The 26,299-nt window shown below is 37.4% G+C and overlaps 1 protein-coding gene across 5 annotated transcripts; it reads left to right on the top strand.

Moving 5' to 3' along the window:
* On the top strand, positions 1 to 26,299 carry LOC137283407 (histone acetyltransferase KAT6B-like). Of its 5 annotated transcripts, none has more exons than XM_067814873.1 (19): positions 1 to 177; positions 748 to 1,662; positions 4,018 to 4,126; positions 6,325 to 6,437; positions 6,956 to 7,037; positions 7,195 to 7,348; positions 7,494 to 7,732; positions 11,506 to 11,606; positions 13,195 to 13,313; positions 13,634 to 13,706; positions 14,035 to 14,265; positions 14,482 to 14,575; positions 14,791 to 14,937; positions 15,652 to 15,736; positions 16,109 to 16,325; positions 17,664 to 17,765; positions 18,049 to 18,160; positions 18,389 to 18,645; positions 23,187 to 26,299. In XM_067814873.1, exons 2-19 carry the CDS (start codon positions 1,051 to 1,053, stop codon positions 25,749 to 25,751), a joined length of 5,412 nt encoding a protein of 1,803 aa, XP_067670974.1. In that variant the 5' UTR covers positions 1 to 177; positions 748 to 1,050; the 3' UTR covers positions 25,752 to 26,299. The 5 variants fall into 5 exon arrangements, with proteins under 5 accessions (XP_067670974.1, XP_067670973.1, XP_067670972.1 ...); XM_067814872.1 differs by having other exon boundaries at positions 7,494 to 8,398; positions 16,109 to 16,268; XM_067814871.1 differs by having other exon boundaries at positions 7,494 to 8,398.

The raw sequence follows: 26,299 nt of genomic DNA, 5'->3' as shown, positions 1-26,299 counted from the left end.
ATGAGACGGCGGCCATATTTGCTTGTACGGCTTTCAAGTGTAATGGTGGATTTGAAAGCTTGCGACTTTTAGCAATTTTCCTGGTGGCGTACAGGCAATACATACTACAAATTGTATTGATTTTGAAGGACAAGATGCCATAGTTGCCATATATAATATTAATGGCACTGGAAAGAGGTAAGTACGCTGAAAAATTACCTATTTCTTCCCGTATGTTTTTGAGTGTATTTGAAACCCCGATTCGACCAAAGCGGTTATGGTTAATATATTTTGTTACATGCATAAGTCTCCCTTACTAGACCTGTTGTGCATGTAATTAGGGTCGAAATACTATTTTATACAGGAAAGCGATTGCGTTTAAACGTCCCAATAAGTGGTTACTGGATTTTTTTGTCAGTACGCAGAAGCCGCGACCGCCATTTTGTCTGTTTCAAGCTCAAGACGGGAGGGAAAGTTGCGTCGCCATTTTTACCCGCTGTAGCCAAGATCTGTGCAAAAAATAGGGATTACTCAGAATTTTCAACTTTTTCGTATGTGGTGGTAATGACAACAAATTGTTGATGTGTTGCTGTAAGTGTGTCAAGTTGGCAATAGATAGGGCCTTTGTTCGGCGGTTGTCCTTTGTCTACGCGCTGTGTGTTGAGCCGAGAAGATACCGTGTCAGTAGGTCGGTTTTAATTTTTAGGATATTGTTAGTAATTTTTGTGTTACAAGGAGATTTATTTAAATATTTTCTGCTTGTTTCAGATGCCATGGACGTTTAGAAACAGACGCTACCGCTGCCATCTCATTCAAAATGAACACCTTTGGTTGACGGAATTTCAAGAATTGTGGATTTATCAAATTATTTCTTGAAATAATAATTTATTTTAATTTTTCTAACAATTACCTAATATATCCTACATATTGGAGTGATTGTCACATCCGATGTGGCAAGTTAAGCCAATCAACTTTGTGAACACCGGAGAGTTGCCGACTCGGGTGGACATGATGGACTGTTGTGACAAAGCAAATCGAATCAACAACGTGTGACACTGTGTTGCCCCCATCATGGTTAGGGAGGGGGACACGGGTTTGACCAATCCGACCTATGCAAAATGGTTGATTGAAGCTATTAAGAAAGTAAAACAACAAAAGCAGCGACCGAGTCTAGAGCGTATAAGCAATGCAGTCCGTCAAAACCACAAGGTCAGTAAAGAATCTATCGAGGAACAACTTGAGCTTGCTGTTACCGATGGAATTGTTCTGAAAACTTACAACAAGGGATTGATCTCTTACAAGGACCCATCTCGTATCGTTCAGCTACAGTCTCGAAATCTGAAGATCGGAAAGAAAGATGACCTAACTAAAGTCATAGTAAGAACCGTGAGAGAGTTAGGCGAGGTTGGAGGTTCTAGCCTGAAAAGCATTGAGAAGTTTATCAGGAGAAGCTATAACATTGAACTTTGTGATGGAGTTGATTTGGCTCAGCAGATAAAATTGTCCATTAAATCTGGCATTCAAAAAGGACTACTGTTGCAGGATGGAAGATTCATTAAACTTGGTACTGCACCTGTCAGTGAATCTGATTCTGCTGGCTCCAACAGCAGCAACAGTTTTCACAGCAGTATTGATGATGATAAACACTTTGACGACATCATTTTGCCATTTGAAAGACACAAAGTAAGTATTAAAGAATGACAATACACTATATACTATATTATAATATTTTAGCTTTTGAGAATATGTGTTTATTCTTTTGAACTTGTTTTTTATGGGTATTTTCTGTAATTGATTTAATAGTGTCTATAGACACTGGTTTATTTTCTCACTCGTGTCAAAGTATATTAACAAACAAAATATATACATTGTAGCCCTTTAGTGTACATCAGTTTACTTTCCATATTCTGATTTGTTATGCAGCTTGTCACAAGCACATGCATGGTAGTTGTTGTGATTCCTGAGTCACATGGCTTTGTTTACCCTGAAAGCGTGTCTAGCCAGCAATCCTGTGGTTGGCAAGTTCTGGCTTTGCCAGAACAGAACATTCTTCTGTATAACTGGGTCGCAGTCTTGCTAGCTTTGTTTGCCCCATACCAAACAAAGAGGTTTAAACATTTACATTTGTCTAGCTGGTTGACTGATTCTTTTTGTGGTTGGTGAATTTAGACACCAGTTGTAAGTCTTTTATGTGTGGTCCTCAGTCAAATCTTCGTCAACACATATGGAAAGGAGAGGAAGTCAGTAATTGGCTGATTAAGTTTGTATCATGAGCAACCGAGATAAATGGTGTATTGGTAGGATGAGGTGTCCAATATGCCCTTAACAGTGAATTAGCATGCCCACTGTGCCTGCCTGCCTGCCCAGCAGCTCAGAGGCGCAACGAGCCTTGATAATGTCGCAAGTAGCCCTTGTATTGATTCTGACGGCACTTGCTTAGTGGAAGCCATAGTAGCACAATCTGTTTGTGTGGTGTTTCTCTTTCGCTGATTGATCATGTGATACCTCTTCCTTGATGGCTGCTCAATCAATACGGCCATAGGGAGCTGGCTTTCTGAAAAGTGTCATTAGTGTAACAAGGCAAGTGCTGCATAATATGTGATACTGTTACTGGGATGTTGCTGTGAAGCTCTAACTGCCACTAGATTAATTGCTGTTGGGAGATAGTGGGACATTCAGTAATTTTTTTAGCTATTTGGACAGGAAAGTTATAATTATCTCAGGGAATCTTAAGATCTTGTGGAATATGCACATGGTATGTTTCATACACAGTGTCTGTCAACAGATAGGTGTCATTGGAAGGATTGACATGATTTGTGACATTTGGTTATCTTAGTGGTAGGACTAGGTAAGATATGTTCCAATATGGTAATCCATCTTGGGAAACATTCACATTCAAAAGTGAAGGAGAACTGTAACATTTCGTGAAATTCATCTCTCTTATTTTTGTACACAAAGAGTGCTGTTAGAACTGATTTAGTGTATATTTTACTCTTTTCATTTATGTTGTCATTAGCCATTCTTTCACAGTTGAAGATAGACATAGGATCTGAAAAACACCATTTAGAGAGAAATCGTTATATTTTGAACTATTGTACGTATTTTGCAGTTTTTAATCATTTGTTTTGTGTGGTCAAAAATAATATATAGCTATACCTTTACATTCTCAATACTTACTCCCAACTGTGGCAGAACGTTTGTTTAGTAGTTTGTGGAGAAAGTAACTTTGTATTTAACAGTAATTCTTCTGCAGTAAGAGTTGGTTCGTTGGATATTGATGTTGTGACAGAGGATTTAATAGCTTCACCCAGGAGGTCAAGTCATAGAACGTTTTATTTGGCTAGTTTATTAATTCTTATCAGAGCAGGTTCTGGCCTGGAGGTGTTTGTAGTGGTGGGAGTAAGTTACTCTGTACATCAAAGTTTTCTTTCATGTTTATTGGTATTGTAGAATTGGTCGTCAGTAACTCATGCTTGTCGTACGAGATGACTAATGGGATTGAGTGGTCAGGCCCGCTGACACGTTTCACACTTGTCATCATATCTCAATTGGTTAGATTGTTGCTTCATGTTGCTGATCACATGATTGTCTCGTCCTGATGCCATTATTTACAGACCACCGCCATAAAGCTGGAATATTGCTGAGCGCAGTGTTAAACAACCAACAAAACTGTACTGCTCATGGTCAGCACAACATATAGTATACAAGGAAGCAATTAGTATTTGACTTCGCGCAAATGTAACAGCAATTATTTCCTGATTCTATGAGGGATGCAAGTTCATTTAGAAACGTAATCAAATATGTTGTATTACTATATATTGGCATCACAGAGTGGCACTAGCCTTGTCTTCCCAACTATTTTATATTATGTAAAGAAAGCACCTGTACACCTGGTAGTTAAATCTTTAAAATATGATTGTGTGATTTCTTAAATGCACATATTGTTTAAATCAGAGAAGAATTTGATTAAGTTTTATGCCACTTGAAATATTTTATTTCAAGACAATCAAGAGTCTTAATATGTGCTTTTGGTTTCAGAAACTTGCCAAGCCACTGCCACTTTGTAGCTTCTGTCTAGGACCAGCAGAGAAAAACAGAGACGGCAAATTTGAAGAACTCATCTCATGTGCAACTTGTGGTAGTAGTGGTAAGATATTGACAAATTTTGTACCTAGTAAATATCAAATGTAAATTAAAAAACTGTTGAAGAATGTGAAAGAAGCAGAAAGATTTATTCTGCTGCAAGATGTGTTCTGATGTTTCATTTGTTATGAATTACAATGATTGTTTATGAAGATGGTACTGGGTTTAGAAAAGAGTTTTTGTAGATGTGTTACAGTCATATGGGGTAATTAAGGTACTTAAACTGGGGTTATTTGTGGTCTCCATGTCCTTAGAATTGATGACTCTGAACAAGCACAAACTTTAGCTTGTGCTTCATTTAAATCCGATTACATTATGCCCTTCTGGCTTCGTCACTTCACGGAGCTCTAACGGAAATACACAAAACAAGATTGGTAGTGTTTGAGGGCGCACATACACACTCACACACTTGTAGAAGTGGTGACCTAACTGCACAGAAGATGACTAGCTGTTGATGACAAAGTGACAGTTGGTGACAATGGCTGATCTCGCTAACAGATGAAAATTGAATTTCTACAAATACAAAGTTAAAGGTAATAATGTTAAACTCACTGAGCTAACATAATGAATAGTTCTGTTTTCAGACTGATTTGTTGTAATTAATGTTGTTTATCTTTCATCTTCACCAACACACAGCACAGATTACTGAAGTTATGTAGATTATTGCGGAACACTCCTATCTGCAGTTGATATATTTAGCTGGATATTTTCCCAGGTAAAGGAAAACAACTTTAATGAAGATTTTGAGTCCGGTGTTTCATTCATTCATTGTTTTGTAATCATGTAATAAACACTCTGCTGTGAAACTAATTCAGAAAAACGTTTCAAAATAACACATCAGTGACAATGATGGAACACATATGTTTGCTCATTAAATTATCATTTCAACAACCTATGTTAAAAACATAAAAATTGCTCTGTTTCAAATGTGAAAGTCAAGCGTTATTAGAGTGAGAGTTATTTAGAGCATTCCTGTATTGTCCTGTTCGCAGAAGCAGCATTTGAGTGGCCTGGAATAATCATTTTGATATTGAATTTACCTCCCACATGAACATAGTGTTTATTGACACATCAAACTACATTCTGCACTGTTGTTGTTTGCACTTGAAGAGCCTGTAGGTTGATGTTCAGACAGCCTGATTGTCTTGGACTTGGCTGTCTGTAATCTGACACACTGTTCCTAAGGTATTTGATTGCCTTGTTAGTGTACATTCCTGAGGTACTGAGGCCTCTGGAAAACATCAGTGATCCCAACCAATGATACTCCCTTGCCCGACTAATCTGGGAACATAAGTAGCTACAAACCTAAACACCTCTTTCTGCTGTACCAGGCTTTTGGAATAACTGCAGCTGGCAACTTATCACCCCAGGCCGTTCCCAGTTTCATATTACATAGTTGAATACACCAGCCACTTCAAAAACCTTGTATTATTCTGTGCTGGGTGGCATATGTCAGTCTACATGTGTTGTTCATTGTCATTGTAGTAGAAGTTGTAAGACATTTTCTATGTAATTACTAATTAGGTGTTTTATTATCGCTTTAGTTTCTAGGCTTTGGCGTAATCCACCATAGTTTGAAACTATATATTTTGTGTGATGATGACATAATTTGTGGATAGTTAGTTGAGACTTTAAAAGGTTGATATGGTTCAAATTACTAAATTGTTGACACAAAGGCCAAAGGATCTTTGAAGTTTAAGTTTGGATCATGCTAATGTGCCTTTCATTGTTGTGATTTTCACTGTACATTGGGAAGCAAACACATGACGTTACACTTGCCAGCAAAATTGTAAAAACATTTACAGTATGTTTTAAATTAGGTTTATTATTATTGGACCACAATATGAAATTGGCAGCTTTATCTGACAATTACAAAATATATCATTCAGTATGAGTCCGAATAGGATGTCAGTTGCAATGCTTACATTTGCACCAAATCTATGAAAATTAATAGTTTCAAATTTAATGTCTTTCAGGTATCTCAGTTTGATGTAAGATCCAAATATCTTACTGTGCTAAATTCATTTGTGTTGTTTGTCTGATATTCCTGAATGTTGAACTGAAACAAAGACCTTCTCTCCGCTTTTAGTTAATTAGTTGAAACATCTTTCTTGTATGCAAAACTTCAGGTGCCATATAAACCAGTTTCATTCTCTGATTGTTTTTGTTCCATCACTTGATAGTGCACTTTTTTGTTTTCAGGTCATCCAACATGTCTCAAATTTGCTCCAGAACTGGCGATGAAAGTAAGGAGATTGCGATGGCAGTGTATAGACTGCAAAAGATGTTCATTTTGTGGGAAGTCTGGAAAAGAGGTTAGTAATATTGTATTTGTGTAGGATGTTCTGATAAAAAAACTTTGCATTTGTACAAAGTGATACTTCACTACAGCTTTCAAAAATGTTATGTCATGGTTAAAAATACAGACTGTTATCTTTGTTTTTTAATATATAGTTTGACATTACTCATGATTTTGCTCTAGAATAATGATAACATGACTTTTAATAGTCAAGCATGTAATTACTCCCTTTGATTTTATTTTTTCTTGAAAGTCAAGGCAGGACTATTTCTGCTGCACATTTACCCAAATAGTATGTTCTAAAGATTTGTGATTGAAAAAAGAAGCATATTATGTCAAAGAGACAAGTAACAGTAACTGCCAAGTCCCCTTTCTGGTCAGTATTTCTTTCTGTCAGATTGAATTGACCACTACATTTGATGTCAAGAAGGGTTATTTGTGATAAACGTGGATGGTTATTGATGCTGTAACTGGAAGTTTGTAAGACAGCTGTTAGATGTAAAGAAATCTTACAAAATGTTTCTGCTCTTTCAGGACAATATGCTCTTCTGTGATGCCTGTGATAGGGGATATCATATGCAGTGTTGTGATCCACCATTGAACAAAGCTCCAAAAGGTGAGGTTGATTGAGCTTAAGAATAACTTGTTTATGAGCAAATACTTTGTGAAGTCTGATAAACAGAAAAACATATATTTGTCTAACATTATGTTAATAATTATCAGATTTAAAACAGTTTTGTGAATCTTATTGCGTTTGTTCTTCCTGAATGTAGGGGCATGGAGCTGCAACATTTGTGATCCAGATAGGGGTAACAAGAAAGGGAAAAAATTCCTTGAAATGGCAGCACGATATACACAGCGGCTGAGGGCCAAAGAAAAGGCAGCTAAACTTGAAAAAGCAAAGGCAGTCCTCAGTGCTGCAAGAAAGTGAGTACATTTGAATTCATCCAGATTGCTTATCTTATATGGTTTTGGAAAGTTGTGTGCATAATTTTCTAGATGTACCTCAGACTCAGTTGCGAAAACACTACATATTGCATCAAATGTAATATACATGATTTTTCTTTTGTAGGCAATATGAATCTGTGACTTCTGGGAAGGGCCTACCTAGAGGGCGGCGTCCAAAGCACAGAATTCCTGGTACTACTTCTATGTCCGCATCGTTGTTGATGACTGCAACAGGGAATAATGTCCATCTGAAACACTACAGGTCCCTGGAAAATGGTCACAGCAGCAGAGAGGACAAGGAAAACACAAGGGCAGCAGCATCAACAGCAGAAAATGGCAATCATAGCTCCTCCTCATCCTCATGTGAGTCAGACAGTGATGAGGACTTGAGCATCTTACAACCTTTCATGGCTGTCAACAAACCTAAGGGCTTAATAGATGGCCTATCACGCTTCTTTACTCCGTCTAACAAGAGAAAATCTCGAGTCTCACTTAGTTCTTTAGAAGCTGACTTGGCAGCTCTAGTGTCTAAGCCAAAACCTGGGCGACCCAGCAAATCGCGACAGGCTGCAAAAAAATTGTTGAAAAAATCCAAACTTTTACAAGTGAATAAAAGACGCAGATTTCATAACTGCCCACCAGGTAGTGGTCAGCTTAAAGGCCTCTTTGATGGCCTTTCACACCTGTTTACTGCACAGGGGGATAGGAAGCGTAACTTTCCAATTTACACACCACCAAGGGGCATGCAAAAGCTCTTGTCAATACAGACTAGTACACCTATTCAAGACTCTTTCTTGGATATTGAGATTGATAAACCAGACAATCCCTTTGAATTTACTGGCATAGAGAGCCCTGTAATTCTCCCACCTATCAGGGGTAGGGGAAGGGGAATTCACAAACCTGACTGGAGTGACTTAGGATTTCTCTCGACGTCCCTCAACAAGCACAAAGGACGAGGACGAGGGGTTTCCACGCCAACCGAAACCTCTATTGGCAGAGGGCGGGGGCGAGGCCGTGGACAGAAAAAGGGTAAGATGATTGATGATACTTACACAAAATCAAGCGATGTGGCTATGTCTTAAGGCAGAGTAGCTAGTGAGAAAGAACTGTGTATTCATGAAATGGGCAGAATCTGAAACCAGACTTTAGAAATGGGCAGTACTTGCCCTGTTTGTGTACAATGCCATTGTGAATGCATTGATCATCATTCTGTCTTTGGAAACCTCCTATCCTATCCTGGAACGACTACGAAGATGTTTCACTCTTGATCAACTCCTACCTGCTACCCAAATTTGAAGGAAAGCCTTCAGTGACGAACATGTGCATGGCTCTCACTCTCCAGTTAACTCTTCCTACCTAGATACTCACTTACTCACTCACTCACTCACTCACTCACTCACTCACTCACTACCCATTCACTCACCCACTGTCCTCTTCTGTATTTGCATCACAATAACCAAATAAATAGGCAGATAGTACAAGCCATGAAGATGCCATGTAGTTGTTAATGTATGTAGCTTATGTCTGCTTTACACTCGTAGATTAGTTTGGGTTTGGTTGGTTGTGGTGTGTTTATTTGAATCTGCTAAGTCAGATATGGTTTGTCACACAACATTCCTATGGAACACTCAAGTTGAATGGAGAGTTTTCAGGAAAGTGTCTTTTTAACAGAGCCTTTGATGTAACCAGTGAGTTAAGACCAACGGAAATCAGCATGGGTATTCCATGTAAATTAATGTGCAAAGATGTGTTCAGTGTCGTAACTCAGTGAAAGCCTGATCCGGTTATTCACCTCATGCAACAAGGATGAGATTTATAAAAGTGGTATTCAGCAACCCATGCTTGTAAAAGGTGATAAAGTGGTTATCCTTTCCGGCTTTTTCAGTGCATGTTATTTTATCACAATTGCTCAAACGTCAATCACTGGATTGCCTGGTCCAGACTTCGGTATTTATTGACTGTAATAGTCAATAGTATTTAGTCACCGGATAGCTGGAAAGTGGTTGAGAAATATTAAGCAACAAATGAAACAGTGTTCGAAATGAATTTTTTTTATGAAATAGGAAGAACTTGCGAGCTGGTTTCAAAGTCCCTTACCTGCTATCAGATTTGTTCCTATTGCGTAAAATGCATCATATAATCAGTTCATGACATGTTAAGTACCTCTGCTCACTGGTATTTATCAAATTTACTTGTATTAGCAGATGTTTAATCGTCCTTACGCTTCAGGACATGATTTACGTCCGTTATCAAACATATGAAGCTATAATGTTACATACTCCTGCACATGTGCCCTGAGCTGACTTGCTCTCTGTTGCAATTATGCAAGTATTGCCATGTGTAAGTGACCAAGAAATGTTACAATGAGCATTTTTTGCATAAAAGCAGTATTGGTAAGTTTACAAGTGAACATGCATAAGTGGAAATCTTTCCATTGAAAATCATGGCTAATTGATGTACATAAGCGGTGTCACTAAACAATACCATGTAGCAAGTTATTGCTACCGTGTGGGTTTTTTTTTTTCAGGTAGCAAAATAGGATTTTGAAAAGCAAATTTGGTACCTCAAAGCATAAATTTCAAACCCTCTGAAATAAATGTCATGTTCATATTGTTGAAAAAGATATGTTTGAAGTTTTATGCTTCTGTTGTTGCTGGAAATATCATATGGGACTAGATTACATCTAAAAAATGTTGGAAGTATTTATGAAAAAAAGAATTATGTCCAGAGCCACTTTGACAGCAAGTCTAGCACATCTTGTTCATTTGTTCCATAGGATGGAGATGGCAGACCATTTCTAACTTTTCGAAGTAAAAACTTAACCAAGTTAGTTATGTGCAGCTTTCACTATTTATTTTTCCAGCACTTTTGAGATGCTGCTTATTTGTAATAAAAAGCCATGTCTCTAATTTTGTTTTATTTATTTAATATGTGTGGATCATCATGCTTGATCTTGCATAGTTTTATGTATTTTGTTGTAATGTTTTGAAGTTATTCTCATCATTTTTCATTTTTTTCTTTCAGCTTATTGGTTCTGCATTTTTTATATTGCATTTAAACAGATTTGTGTCTTGTGTTAAATTTTATAATTTGCTTCTAGTTACAGAAGTCTGTCTATATTTCTTTTTGTAGGAAATAAGACTTTTCAGCTTTGGCATCACAATTTTTAAGCATATAAGACCTATGCTTTCTATCAGTATTTAGGGTAATGTGTTGCCCAGAAGACTCCACAGTTGACCACAGTTTAGTATGACTGACAAAACAACAAGTTGATTGAGCCACATTAAGACATAGGCTATCGGATGTTTGAGGGGATGCCAGCATATAACATGGAAAATACAGTAAAGCCATCTGTCCAAGTCTGGTGGTTGAAACGTTTGAGGTCAACAGATATGCACCGCGACCAATCTGAGCCAGATTGTATCAATTAGTCGCAATAAACAGTGGATGTTGATGAACTAGTTATTTCGTTATTGGAGACAGTTTCATAATCCTCTCTTTTCAGTGTGTCACAAATGTAGATGTTTTCCATTGCTCAAGAGAATGTATGTTACATCTCAATATGTGAATGCTTTTGAGATGGCCTTTTACTCGATGCAAGTATCATCTTCATAAACAGTCATTGTAATATTGTTGATACATAAGGCACTTGCTTTTCCTCTCAAGGTATGTATCAGTGTTATGTGGGAATGACCTCTTGACAATCTTGTGGAATGGTTGCAGAAAATCTGAAACTAGTATTTATGAGAAACTTCCGCTGTCAATGAAATAAAGAACAAACATACTTTAACATCAGCAAAATGAATTATAAACTCCCACTGGAATGTCTTCTATTTTGACCGAGGTTATTTCCATTGTGATGGAATGTGCCATGGAAACATGTTTTCTGTCATCTGGTCTTTGTACTGATGTTTTGCAAAACCATTTCTTTTGGTCCATTTTTAATTTATACTCATCAGTTTTGCAGGGACTACATGTTAGTGCCATTTGTGTATCTCTTTATCTGGACATGTGGGTAAGGAAATGCTTTGAAGATTGCATCTGCTAAATGGGAACACTGATCCATACTGTGAGAATGAGCTGACTTGCTGTGCTTTTGTTGATATGATTTAATACTAGTTTATGTTGTGTTACAGACAAGGAGAGCTCGGCTGCCCCCCTGCCTCACTTGGTGACTGAGGGTGATATCGATCTGTTCAAGCAGGCACAGGAAAAGGCACAGCAGTCGCTCGGACAAGTGAGTTGGCCCAGCGGCTATGGTCACAAGGTCTCTGTCGTAACATGCAAGCACTGCTTTGCTTTCCTTTCTCTTTCATTGTTTAATCTTGTTCATATACCATCATTCATTGTGCATCATGAAAAATATACATGCATTGAGAACTATTTATTGCTTTGTAATGGTTGAATTTGTATTTGTATAACTTGATGAAAACTGATCAATTTCATGTCTGAACATTTTCTTGATTATGAAAAACCCTTAAGTAAATAAATATGAGCTCTTTTGTCTCTTATAAAATCCTCAAGAACAATTTAAGTAAATTTTATATTACTGGAGGGTATTAAAATAATGAAATCCATAACAATTCAGTTCAGTTTTGATGATAGACATCACTGTGTTTTTGTTTTGCAAAGCCTCTTGAATGCCTGTCATGGCTATATCATGTCATATGTGATATCTTCCCAATGTCTGTCTGCCCATGTATTCATCTTTTTTGCATTGCATTCTTTATACTTTTCACATTGCTGCTTTTACCTGCTTTTCAAGTTTCACTGTTAAATAGAGTGTTTTTGGTGATTGTTTTTCAATAAGAATTTTCAAAAACAATGAGTCAATGAGTGACCCTGTTTGGAAATGTTACTAAGGTATTTTATTGTTACTACTTTTATCTTTTTAATTTTTACTTTTATCATTTTTACGTTTGTGAGAAGGTGTTAGATTGTGGACATCAGACTTGGTGCAATACAGAAAATAAATTTCCACAGAAGAGCTGGAACCTTTTTCATTTTGTAAATCTGAAGAAACTAGTTTCTTAAAAAAAACCCAACCTTTTTTCCTCTTGCTCCCATTGTCGTCAATGTGAAGTCCTTGTCCAGGAAAGTCAAACAAGATTTAGTTAGGGCTGCAACGAATACACGATACGTGCCACGAATAGTGGGAAACGAATACAAATAATTATTCATGAATGCACTGTTGTAGTTTAGTGATTGATGCACAATATGGAATGCCCATGTGGACTGAGTTAATCAGTCAGCCAATGATCTCATTACACTCAGATTTTGTGTGTATTAGTTATCGTCGACAGTAGCATGTGTGTTTGTGGCAAAACTAACATGACGTGTGCTACTGCAAGGCTAGTGCAATTCTACACATTCCATTCTTGCATATCTCACCTTGGAAAAAGACATAAGGATTCAAGTAAAAGATGCTCTCTTAAAAAAAAATCATAATTATTTGTTAATATTTGGTTTTGGTGACCACAAATAATGAACTGAATTCATGAAGGCTGCGATTCAGTACCCCAAATTTGCAAGTGGATCGTTACTTTATTTAGATGTTGAACTTTGAAGCTCGGGTGTAATGGAAATATTTTTGATGTTATTTGGGAAGTGTATTTGATGAGAAAATGAAATTCAATTTGTTGTCTTATGGTTTGTGACATTGCACATTATATGCCTTGCTTCCAATGGCTTTGCATGTGTTGACATCATTTATATATTTGTGTGGGTGTTGTCTTCCCCATTTAACTGGCATTCTGAATGCTGGAAATCAGGTGTTGCGTTAACACACAACTTAAAGTATAATCATTGATTGGTTTGCTTCTCAGAGCTCCAGCACAGGAGATGCTCCGTCCGAACCTCAACACCGATTTCCACCATGTATTGAATTTGGGAAGTATGAGATACAAACATGGTACTCCTCTCCATACCCACAAGAATATGCCAGGTAAGTCCAGACCAAGATGTATCAAGTTGCAAATAGTGAGGTATACACAAATTAGAAAGGTTGCATGCATCTTATATGTGCCAGTTGAATTTTGTGTCAGTGCATCAGTGCATTGCAGTTTTTTAAATAGTTTGGTACTAGGGTCTTATAGGTCTGTTGGGTTAATTTGAACCCCAGACTACCTTGGTTAAGAGAAGGACATTATGGCTATCATGCTAAACTTCAAACAGTACATAGAGACCAACAGTAAAGAATAATTATAGACCTCACCTAATTATAGACCTCACCTTCAGTTCATATTGAAAATACCTTGTTTTCAGGTTACCAAAGTTGTACATTTGTGAATTTTGTCTGAAGTATATGAAGAGCAGAAGCATTCTCCAAAGACACATGGTAGGTCAATTGTTTTTGTGCATTTTTTGTGCATTATATTGGAGTCCTTGAATATTATATCAGTAAAAGGTTTTTCTTATAGAATTAAGCCCTGAAAACTTAAGTATACTGGGACATCATTGTTTAGAATAGAATGTCTCTATATTTAGGATGCTCTTCAACAGTCACAGACAGTCTTCATTCATGGAAGGATGTATTTTCAAGTATTTTTCTCAGCATTAATACAAATTGCCTGCTACAAAGCTATCTTTTTGGTGTTTTGTGTGTCTGATATGTCATTAAATTGCAGTGGGACATTTTGTGGCATTTGTGCATTTTTTGTTACCAGAGCAAGTGTGGCCTCCACCATCCCCCAGCCAATGAAATCTACAGAAAAGGAGATCTCTCTGTGTTTGAGGTGGATGGCAATGTCAGCAAAATATACTGTCAGAACCTGTGTCTACTAGCCAAGCTATTCCTCGACCACAAGACGTTATACTATGACGTAGAACCATTCCTCTTCTATGTTCTAACACACAATGATGACACTGGGTGTCATCTAGTGGGCTACTTCTCAAAGGTAGGTTTGTGGGATAGAAACAATAGTTCTGAAGAATGATTTGCTAAATTCATTAACTCACTACATATTGATATTTTGTTTTCTGTTCCAAGAAGTTTAACTGTAACATGCTCAAATGTGACTTGAGCCTTCATCGGTGAGGCTTTTGTGAAATCTGCTAAGTCATAATGCATGTCTTGATGTTCTCTGAAGAAAAATGATTCACCTGTATTCCAGGAGAAACACTGCCAACAGAAGTACAATGTGTCCTGTATCATGACAATGCCACAGCACCAGAGGAAGGGATATGGCAGATTTCTCATAGAATTTAGTATGTATCTGTTATCATAGTCAATTTAATGATTAATGTCTGTATTTAAAAGCTGCTGCTGACGGTTTGTTTTTACAAAGTTGTAAATTAACTGAATTGCTTTTGAACCACTTTTCTGTCATATTCTGCGCACAAATTAGCCATTGAATCGAGTAATTAAAATTAATAGAATATGGATGGATGGCATCATATAATGTGATTACTTTCCTGTGCAGGTTATCTACTGTCAAGGATTGAAGGTCAGCCTGGTTCCCCAGAGAAACCACTGTCAGACTTGGGCAAAGTCAGCTACATGGCTTATTGGCGCAGTATCATCATTGAATACATGCACAAGGTGGCAGATGATAAAATTACAATCAAAGGTCAGTAGGATCGGCATTCTTGATTTTGTATTTAATCTCAGTTTGTTACTTAGTAAGTCTCATCCATCATTTGACAAATTGGCAAATCTGTATTATGGATTCTTAGAGAAGTGCCCCCAAACTGTATTTCAAACTTGTCAGTAAGTACCCTCTCTTTTAATAGGCTGGAATGTACAACTTTGTCCAGACATTTCAGCAGAACTAACTTCCCCAAACAATAGAAAACTAAGCTGTGTGCTCATTAAGTTTAATGAGATTTTTCTTTTATGGATCAAGTTCTAGTAAAGTTTTAGGTCATCATCTGTCTTAGGCTTGTCTGAGTTTTATTCAAGTGTAGACATCCTTATCCTTATGCTACTGTGATTAGATTGATGTGTTCTGATGACACAGAGCTCTGCTATAGTCTCCAAACATTTGAAATAAGTTTCTTTCTTGCAAACTTCTGTTACTATGTCTGGACTGAATGTGATCAGGTGTTGCATCAGGTGCACTTTCTGGTAGCAGTTAGACCTGTCTGTGAGGGAAGGGAAGTAACTCATGAGGCTCTTAGACAATCAGAATTTTCTTAAGCATTCAAAGGCCTGAAGTAAAGTTAAATTGCTTTGTAAAGGAACAGTTCAGCCATCTACATGTTCTTTTTTTATTGTTTGCTCTTTATGTGTCAATGTGAATTCTAGGAAATTGCAAATTTTGCAGATGTGTGTTTTTTTCCAGCCATCAGCCGTGCAACTGGGATGTGTCCTCATGATGTTGCTGGGACCCTGCAGCAACTGACCTTCATGGTCAAGAAGGATGGAAAGTAAGTATTGAGACTGTTAGATGCATGTAAGTGAAGTTTGACTTCTTACATGCTTCCATTTCATGTCAAAATACTAACAGTGTTTCAGTATTTAATGATTGTCTTACAGGTTATTTACTATTGGTTTGTCCAGTTCATATTGGATCAAAGTCTCTGTCATATAGTTGAATGCCAAAAACTATATTCAGTTGCTGGAAGTTATTTCTCCTTTCAGCATATTTAAGAATTAGACAAACTATTGAGCGTTTTGAAAAAAACATCTTGTTAGGTAAAATGTATTACAATGTCATAACTGTGTTGTCATTTAAAATAATTCTGAAGACTGCAGTAAATTTCTGTTGCATTTACTATATTATCTGACATGTTTTTTAGAATTGTCATATCTGTGAATCGCAAGAAGATCCAAGAATACATGGATAAACTGAAGTTAAAAGCACACCAACGTCTTGAGCTAGATGCTGAGTGCCTACGCTGGACCCCTTTAATATCTAATCAAACTCTATTGGAAGAAGAGAAACGTGCTGAGAAAGAGGTGGGTCCAAGGTTCCGTCTGCCATTTGGAGCTCCTACAACTTCTAGATACTTTAGGGTGGGTAATATTTGGGTTGTTGTATGGTGGCATGCTTGTGCTGTGAAGACCATTTCTGTATGGGATGTTACCAGCAACTCTGGGCTTTTCTTGTCTGCACCCACCTGCATAGTGTTACTTTTGTTTCTCAGGGGTATCTTGTAGCAAGGTATGTCATCATTACTTTGACCATTATCCACTTCTGTATGTAGTTCTGTTATGTCTTTAGATAGCTTGTCTTCATCACAGATGTAGTTGTTTCATTGGGAAAGGAATGAAGTAGCATATCATATCATTTGAAGTCAAAACTCATTTCAGCTAAAGCTTTGCCATGAACGCTTTTGCAGTAACATGCATTATACTCAATTATCCTAAACTAAGATGTGTGACATTGGATGTAGGTGTAAATGCAGCATGACACATCCACAGTTTGTATACCTATGTACACTAATTACAGTGAGATTAACATTGTCATACAGAGTTAACATGTTAGTTTTAACTGATTACAGCGGCTAGCTGTTCCCTACACTCTCAGGTCTTTCTTTCTTTGTATAAAATAGGTTACTTATTTTTGTCCTTCTACGGAGAAAGGACTTTACCACATACTTCTCAGTGATAGTATTTGGGGAATAAGTTTTCTTGCATAGTGTGTTATGTTAAGGGTTTATAGAGGTACTCACCTGAGTTTGATCACTATTTTCTGAATTAATGTTGAAAGACTGTATAAATGCAGAACCTTTATGTGCGCTGTCACTTTAAATAGTTTGATGTTGTAATCCCAAAGACTTCAGTTCCTTTTATTATCTGTTACTTATTTATTTAAAAACACCAATGTGTTTAGCACCTATTGAATAGAGCATTCCTATTTAGTACTTATTAGTGTCAAACTCAGAAAATAATGTTTTAATTCCCTTCATCAGGTGATTGATTCATATACTTTGTCACAACAGCTGATCAGGCATTATCCTGGTATGCTTCATTTGCATGTGGTTGTTTCATAAGAACTGTTCATTTCTACATAATACATCAACATTTCATTGCACGCTTCCCTTAGTGTGTCAGAGCTATGTTCTGTGTGTTGTTGATGTTACTTTCAAACATGAAGACGTGGGTCCTATTTAACATCAAATAAGTGATTTCAAATTGTCATAGCAACACATAAGTATATTTTCCCCTGTATTTGCAGTATGTTTCATCATGACTGATTCAAACAGCTTGTTTATGTATTGATATATATATATTTTTAAAATGGTGTTTAGTAAGGAAAGTGTTTTAAGAGTGTTACAAGTGTGAATTCCAGGTTTTAAAGAAATTGTGTTTACGTGCCTTTGATATTGACGTAACAATCGTGCACTACAGTTACGGGAGATGAGTGAGGTGGTCAACAGCATAGCAGAAGACCGACGCCAGTTGCTGGAAGAGTCAAAGCTCAGTCCTGTCAAAGAAGTCCCAATCAAAAAGGTATGCTGGGTACATACTGCCATAAAGACCTTGAAACATTATAATATCTTTGATATATTAAATATGGTAAAAGAATTGAGGCATAATGTTTTCATCAACATACCATTGAGTAAATAATATGAAATATGCTATGATACTGAAAGACACTAGACCCATGGTTGCTGTACTTAATAATTGCTTAAAGCCATTGCAGCTCATCAGATTTCAAGAACCCTTGATTAATACTTTGCTCCCATGCCATTTCCATCCTCAGTTTTGACTTGAAAAGCAAATGTATTTTCAGGTTGGAAAGAAGCCAGGGAGGAAAAGGTTGAACAGCTTCAAATCCCCAGTTCCAGAACCTAAGAGATCTCGAAAGAGTCTTATGACAGAAATAAGCAACAGCTATCTTGAAGGTGAAGGACTGCCCTCAAACAGTTTCTTCCCAAACAAAAGAAACCTTTACCTATATGTGCATGTCCTTTTCAATTTTTGCTACCAAAGTAATAGATGCCAGATTAGATTATACATTAGTATAGAACACCTTGGATCATGTATAATCCAGTGGTCCAGTGGGCTTCTCATCAGCTTGATTCTGTTTTGCTGTTTATTAATTCTTTATGTGTTTGTATTTACCACCCCAGATAAACTGAAGAGTGTCCCCAAAACAGAAGAAAATCTTAATGGCAACAACTGTAATAAAATGTCAAACAAGACTCTTAAGAAAGAAATCAAAGGAAGACCTGACATTACACTCCTAAGGAATGGACATATTGTAACAGAACATGTGGTTCAAAAGCGACGAAAGAGGAAAGGTGGATGGCCAAAAGGAGTTCCGCGTGGCTCGCCTGTGAAGAAAGACCCAGTAGTACGTCGAGGCCGGCCAGGCAGACCACGAAAGGTGGGTGCTCCTGCATGATCTGTGACAGGTGTGACATAACGAGATGCATATCTGGATCCGTAGTCCATGTAGATGGCTTGTCTGGCACTATTTGCCACATTACGCTTTTAGTTAGTTACACTTTTCTATTGATAATTAATATCAGAGAAAAAAAAATAATATCAGTATTAAGTATTCGGAGGTATACAGATTGCTATAGCCAAGGCCTTATGATTTGGGAAGAAAAGACAAAAGTGGCCAGTTTTTCTTTTTTGACTAGTATTTATGCATTTTCAAATCTGAAGCGTCAAATTTCTTAGTTCAACAAAAGAGAAAAGCCAAAAAATATGTATAATTGTGAATCTGTATTATCAGTTCTATGGCAGGTTCTATTTTAGTTTTACCTTGTAAATATATCAATGGTTACTGATTGAAAAAAATAAAAGACTAAATCATACACTAAGCACAAAGTTTGAAAAAATTATCAGCTTTTTATCTTTGTTTTTATTGACCTTGACTGTAGGTTTTTAGAAATTGTACCTTAAAACATCTGAAGAAGCATGTTCACATGTGGTGTATTACATTTTACAGACAAATTTATTGATTTTGTTTTTCTTTAGGATCATAAACTCTTATTTTCTTTTGTCTTATATCATGTCCAGCTGTGAAACATTTCTCCCAATCTTTGATGAAAAATATAAGAAAAAATGTGTGTTTAAGTCTAAGAACAAACATTGTACTGACATCATGCAAGGTGTATTTATCATCATTCAGTTTTCATGTGTATTCCTCAACTGTAAATTGCTTATGTAGCACAAAGGGATGTTTTAAGATACTGTAAAAATTAATTAGAACAGAATCTGCGCATCCAAAATATGCATGCAAGGTGTTGTTTACATGTTTTTATTATTTTTTTGTGTGTGAAAAATGCAAGTTTTTGCGATAATGCAAACACTGAATGGTGGAAAGACTGGAAAGAGGAAAACTGGTTGGACATGGGAGGATTGCAAATTACAATCATAATACTTTTAATGTAATGTAGTTAAGGAATTGTGATACTGCTGGATATGTGATGGATGAGGGTATGTTGTAAGAAAGCTTGTGTTATTTGAGATCCTTTACTTCAGTTAGAGGGTTAGGTACCCTACTTATCTTTACTTCATTAGGGCATGTCTGGCTTTTCAGGAAATACTGATGAAGAATATACTTTCCGATTTTGACTTTTTCAAACAGAAGACTGATTTTCAAAAGGATGTTGCCATATCACCATTAGGAGTGTCACTAATAGACCGATCCATTCTGTCAATCAAAATTGGCGCATGCATCAATTTCAGCCAATCAGCAGGGAGGGCGCGCATTGTGGATTTGTCAGGCTTATTTCCAGGGTCAAATGATGCTTCCGAAGCGATGTGCTAGGAGTTATGCCATTCACCCTATATCTATTATACAATGTTGTGATTTGATGAGTACCTTAAACAAAACCATTTTGTTGCGCACAAAAAAAATTGTGGCGGATCAAGGAATGCAATCGACCTCACGATCAGTTAATTGTCGGCACCATTGTTCTTGAAACCTACGTCTGCTCGAAGTTGAGAATTGGCATGAATTTCCACACTTTCTCACACATGTAAATCATTACCAAATACATGACAACTTTAGCAGTTTAAGACTTCGCAAGGGTTATAAACAGGGACAATTTTTGTAACTGCAAAACTTTTTTGTTTATTGTTTTTAGTCAATACTGGACATTGAGTTGGTAGGCCATAAAGTTGAAACGTGACAGGCAAGAAGGCTGTGACACAATGTAAACAAATTCAACAGCGATCCCATTTCGGTTAGGGACGACCAAAACAGCAAAACTTCTTACAATACAGAACAATGTGGTTAATATTGTTACATATTCTTAAATTTGTCACACATTTTAGGAAGTTGTTAAGTTTCAAAAGCATAATCTGAAGGACTACTGTGCAGTACAGTATATGTAGATAGTACAAAATATTTGAGGAGAAATATTTTTTTATTCAACGGGACAGTGTCAGCAGACGCCTATCACGCAATATCCAAAATATGAAACGTATTTCAAATGAGTGTTTATAAAACCATGTCTTAAATATTTTGGAATTTCTATAATGAGATGTGGATCGAGACGAAAACTATGCGAGAAGAATAGTGGCTTTGTGGGATATTGGAAGGAATAAAATAAAATTGTATTTCTTAACTAAGAGAACATTATTTGTCTTTAATTTTTGTTACAACATACTTTTTTTACATGCAGGAGTGGTACACTGGTACATTTTAGGAAACTGTCAATTTAATTACTTCACTGAAAATGATAGCAAGATAACTTTTAAGAATGGTTCATCCTTTAGTATCCATAGAAAGGTAATAAAATAGATAATAATCTAATCAGTTATGAATAATTATACCTAACTGACTGACATATTAGATTCATGTGGTTTGAAAGCAGAACCAGGCATTCAAACACTATAAACATATCATGGGAGAGCAATCACTTGGTACTAACTTAATTTCTTGATTCCTGCTTTAAGATATTTTTCAAATAATGTGTTCACTAATAAGATTATTCTGAAAGTGATTACTCATATCATGCTCATATTAAAGTTATTTCAACATCCTGAGAGTTAAACAAAATAACGGCAAATTGGTTTTGGCCACACCCTGGTCTGGCATTATTCAGTCTTGGAACAGAATAACTTGCAAAATCTCAGATGACTATTCGCGTAACTGGAGGAATGAATATTGAAACATACCCAGATTTGATGTAATACTTCCTATAATCCATCAGCTTTTGCGGAGGTTACTAATGTTGCATGATCGAGTCAAAGTGGTGTTTATTAAGATGTTGGTTTGGACAAATTGTTCGAAGGTTTGTTGATAGTTATTTGGAAAATTAGCTTCATATTAAATTGCACACTGGTTTGCAGGATGTGAAAGCTTCAGCACATTTTCATCTGTTTCCTAAACTTTTGTTAGGACTTTTACCACATTTTGAAACAACTTAAATGTATTTTTGTAACACTAGTAAGTATCTCAGAAAAGGAAATATATCCCAATTAGTGATTTGTACTCTAAGACATGGTCTCAGATATTATAAAACACAGATTACTAGCATCATTGCTTGAGAAGCAATGATGTCCACATGTGGTTCAAAATGCTTTGAACGTATGATATATTATTTGGCCCTTATGTACATTGGTAATTATCTCTGAAGAAACCTAGTTAATTGTTTTGGTAAATGTGGATCCTCTGTTCAGAGATTTTCCTGTTTCTGGAAGATGAATGCATACAGGTGCAGACTGTTTCTTGGATCTTCTTTGTGTTATGGTGGTGTTATATACCTGAACATAAACGCTAGCAGTTCATGAAGTCCAGTATTGTGAATGTAGTAAATTAGGATTCCACAACAAAGTACACACAGAAAAATAAACTGGAAAGGAAGATTGAAGAAAATATTTTTCCATTTATTCAGGGTCATTTTAGGATTGTGTACAGATTTAAAGAGGGAAATTTTACTGATATTTGCTGAAGATTAGCTGCTGAATATTTGCTTCTGGGTACATATACTGGTATGGAAACATACTGCACTGTGTACAAGCTCAATCAACTCTTTCAGATTCCCCAAATAAGATCAAATAGGTCATGCTGTGTTTACATTTAACACGAACAGAAAAATAAGGTGCACAAAGTAGCAGAGGGTAAAAATATTTTTCTGCTTTGTTCATCAAAGTTAGAAACCCATGATTTCACACAAATGATTGAACTAATTTTAAACATCGGAAAAAAGATAGAACTAAAGCTGCCTCACACAGCGGTGACAATCTATTCATAGATACCCAAACACTCTGGCTATTGAACATATGGTTGCGTTCACGATTTTATTAAATTACAATGGGAATTTTAGATTTTTATAAAATTTCAGTAAAAAACAAACAATATACTTCATTTGCACTTCCATGCTAGTATCTTAGACAGACGTGAATTGCCAGATAGATTAATTATTTCGAAGGAAAATAGATCTACGCTTCCTACACGCTGAGACAATTTTTCATCGGTATGTAGCTCATTTTCACTCGCTACTTACAGTCTGTCAACTAATATATCAAAAATTAAAATATGTATGACGTTCCTCTTTAAATGTCATTCACAAACGGCGGATACGAAAGCACCACAAGCAGAATTCATTAATAACGTTCTCAATCACGTACGTTTCGCCGGCGGTGACGCCATTGTTATTAGTCAGGTTGTCCCCCCTAACGTCAAAAGTGAAGTGGATGGGGCTTATTGGTCTGGACTGGATCGATCTATTATTACACATTTTGAGTTTTTTTTGGTAAAATCGAGAAGTGTTGGCATTCATTGATAACTATAATTCAATAGTTCACTTAATAACTTAATATATTTAATCTTACTAAGATACCCATTACATATGAAGACAGGAGCTGTGATCTATTTCAAATGTGTTTCTTCTCTTCTCTTTTTTTTCCCCTGATATTGATGTGGCTTAACTAAAGAATGCACAAAATGTTTGTTTTTACTTTCAGCTACGCCACAGAACCCTGGTTGAATCTCAAGTCTCTGGTGCAGAAGAAAGTGATAACCCATCGACTCCAGTTCACACAAAATTGGAAAACAAAAGTGATACTGAGGAAGAAGAGCCAGAGACGAAACGTGAAGAAGAGGAGGATGTTGATGATGAGGTGACCATCAATGGAGATGTCCGTAAGCTAGCAGATGGTAGTGATGGGGAGGAGACGGACATGGATATCACAAACAGTTCCGTGCAGAATTCAGTCTCACCCGACAAGGCTGTGTCTGCTGTGAACAGTGCTGCAGACTCCGGAACACCAAGCAAGAGTGACAGAGTGGCTGATTGTGATGACAACAATGAAGAGAAAGACAATAAGAGTGATGATTCATCGTCATCATCATCATCATCGTCTGATAGTGACAGTAGTGATGATGATGAAGATGACGATGATGACGATGAAGATGGAAGTCATGAGGAAGATGAGAAGAAGTGTAGTGAGGTTGATACAGAGGTATCGGTTAAAGCCCCGGTTGAAAGTGAGAAAGTTATGAAACCTGTTGATATTCATGCAAATGGAGTTGAAACAGTTAAGGACAAAGAGACTGAGGAAACAGTTGAAAGTGCTAGTAAAAGTGATGATGATGATGACGATGACGAAGATGATGATGATGATGAGGAGGAGGAGGAAGAAGATGATGAAGAAGAGGAAAGTGAAGAAAGTGAGAAAGAGGAAACTGTAAATTCACCCAAAAATGTTCCAAAATTGGAGTCGCCAGCAAGTTTGGAACAAGAAAGAGAGACATTACCCAGTGAGTCTTCAGGTCCACCTGAGCCAAGTCCAGCCATTGAACCTACAGAATGTGTGTCCGATTCAAATAGTGATGATGGGCCCCCTGCCCCTCTCACACCACAAGTGCCAACTCCTCGGCCTATGTCTCCTAATATACCCATGCCAAGCCCAGGTGCCAACCCAGACTCTGAGCCAGAGCCTGAGCAATTGCCTATGCATGAGCCAGAGCCACGGCCTCCCACTCCGCGCCAAGAAGAGCCAGTGATTCAGGAGAGCAAACAACCAGACACTCCCCCATCTCCACAAGTACCAACACCAGTTCCTGCAGCAGCGGCAACTGAAACCCCAATAGCTGCATCTGCTTCAACAAATTCCTCTGTGGAGCACACACCAGACACAGCAGATATACCCAGTGATGATAATTTCCAGGATATTAGTAGTGATACCACTGTGCAGGACACTCTCAGTGCCTCTAATAACTTTGAAGAAGCTCTTGCCCAGGAGCTGAGGAACAATTATGAACAAATTGACAATAGTGCAACAGGTAGCATTGCAACAGAGCAAATGGCTCAGCGTGACATGAGTATGAACAATGTACAGCCACCAACTCCAAACCATCCAAGCCAGACCTGCAGTAGTGTGGGACCTGTGTTCTCACCCCAGAATACACAGATCAATAATATGCCTAATACCAATCTTGGCAACAATGGATTTAATGCAGTGGATATAGATGTGACTCAGTTAGGCCTTGAGTCACCTACATCAATAAGTAGTAATGAGATGGCCAATAACTCTGTTGAATCTGCTCCGACCCCTAATTATTCTGATTGTGCACAAGCCCAGATGCCCCCAACCCAGATGCCTCAACCACAGCAGCTACCCCCAACAACGCCACAGCAACAACAGCAGCAGAGCTGTGCCCAGGTTCAGAGTTGTGCTCAGTTGCCACAGAACTGTTGTATTCAAGCCCAGCAGTCATATTGTAATAATCAAAGCCGTGTGACTCGATTCATGGATACTGTTCAACATCACCCAATGCAGATGCCTGTGAGTTCAGGAACATACCTTCCACCACCAGCTACAAGCTCTGTGGTATATGGGTCATCAGGTTCAAGTTATAGTCCTAGCATGCTCCCCCAGAATACCCACAGATTGGTCCACAATAATACTCCTTGTGGAGGACAGCAGAACACTGGCAACTACCAGAATCCAAATAGCTGTAGCTTGTCCAAATTACAGCAAATGACTGCCAATATGATGGACTTGATGCATGAAAACACCATGACCCCACCACCCAATCTGACCCCTCCACCTCATACCATGACCCCACCTCCAGCCATGATTCGCTCCATGGCAACTCCGCCCATTCCCAATCTTCAGCCACAACTTCAACTTCAGCCTCAACAATGTAGCAAGTATCCAAGGAGCAGACAAACCACACGCAAACCTCAAAGTGCTAACCCTAATGTGACAGTAAACCCTAGTGTGCCGTTCACTCCAAATGTGACAATTCAGCCAGGGTCTGGAATGCTTCCCCGGTACAATATGAACATGTTCAATAGTTATCGTCAACCAATGATAAATCATGGTTATATTCCTAATCATGGTTTCTTGAACCAACCTCAACTGCCAATGCAGGTAGGAATGATGAACATGCACCCTGCAGCCCAGCAACCCTTCCAACAACAAATGCAGCAGTCCCAGTCCAACAACCCCATGTATGCTTACAGCTATATGACAGCTCCATCACTCAACATGAACAATGTCAACCCTGTCATGCGGAGGTAGTACTTGCCCCACTGACATTCAACACATGCCATAAAACTTTCATCGCATTTCATTTTGTGTACATATATATATATCAGAGAGTTTGCTCATTTTCACCCATTTTCATTGTTTGCATTTGTTCAGGTGCAAAGTGTTAAACTAATTTATGTCGTGATGGATCACAAGATGACAGGGACATTTGTGAAAAGTGATCAAAGATCTCAGACATGAGATAGTGAGTGCTATGTTCAATAAATGGAGATTACTACACCCAGCAGAACAAGATAATCATTGTTTTGTAGACATGATTTGGACATTTTGTCCTAGACATGCTGTACATTTGACTTAAAAAGTTCACCTTCTGAACACAGGGACATCCCGAGTGTCTATTTTACTAGATGTCTCAGGTTTTTCTTACTTAGAGGTCAACTGTTGTACAGTTTTTATTATTTCACCTTCCATTGATAACTGTGAGGTCGTATTTGTCTGATGGTATATTTTTGTCTAGATTGTAAAGATCTTTAAAAAAATGTGCATTGTGCATTTTGAATAAATTATAACTTAATTCA

Source organism: Haliotis asinina, chromosome 5, assembly GCF_037392515.1.
Source record: "Haliotis asinina isolate JCU_RB_2024 chromosome 5, JCU_Hal_asi_v2, whole genome shotgun sequence".
Taxonomy (NCBI): domain Eukaryota; kingdom Metazoa; phylum Mollusca; class Gastropoda; order Lepetellida; family Haliotidae; genus Haliotis; species Haliotis asinina.
Note: the sequence above shows the minus strand (reverse complement) of the source record. Positions and strands in the feature narration are given on the sequence as shown.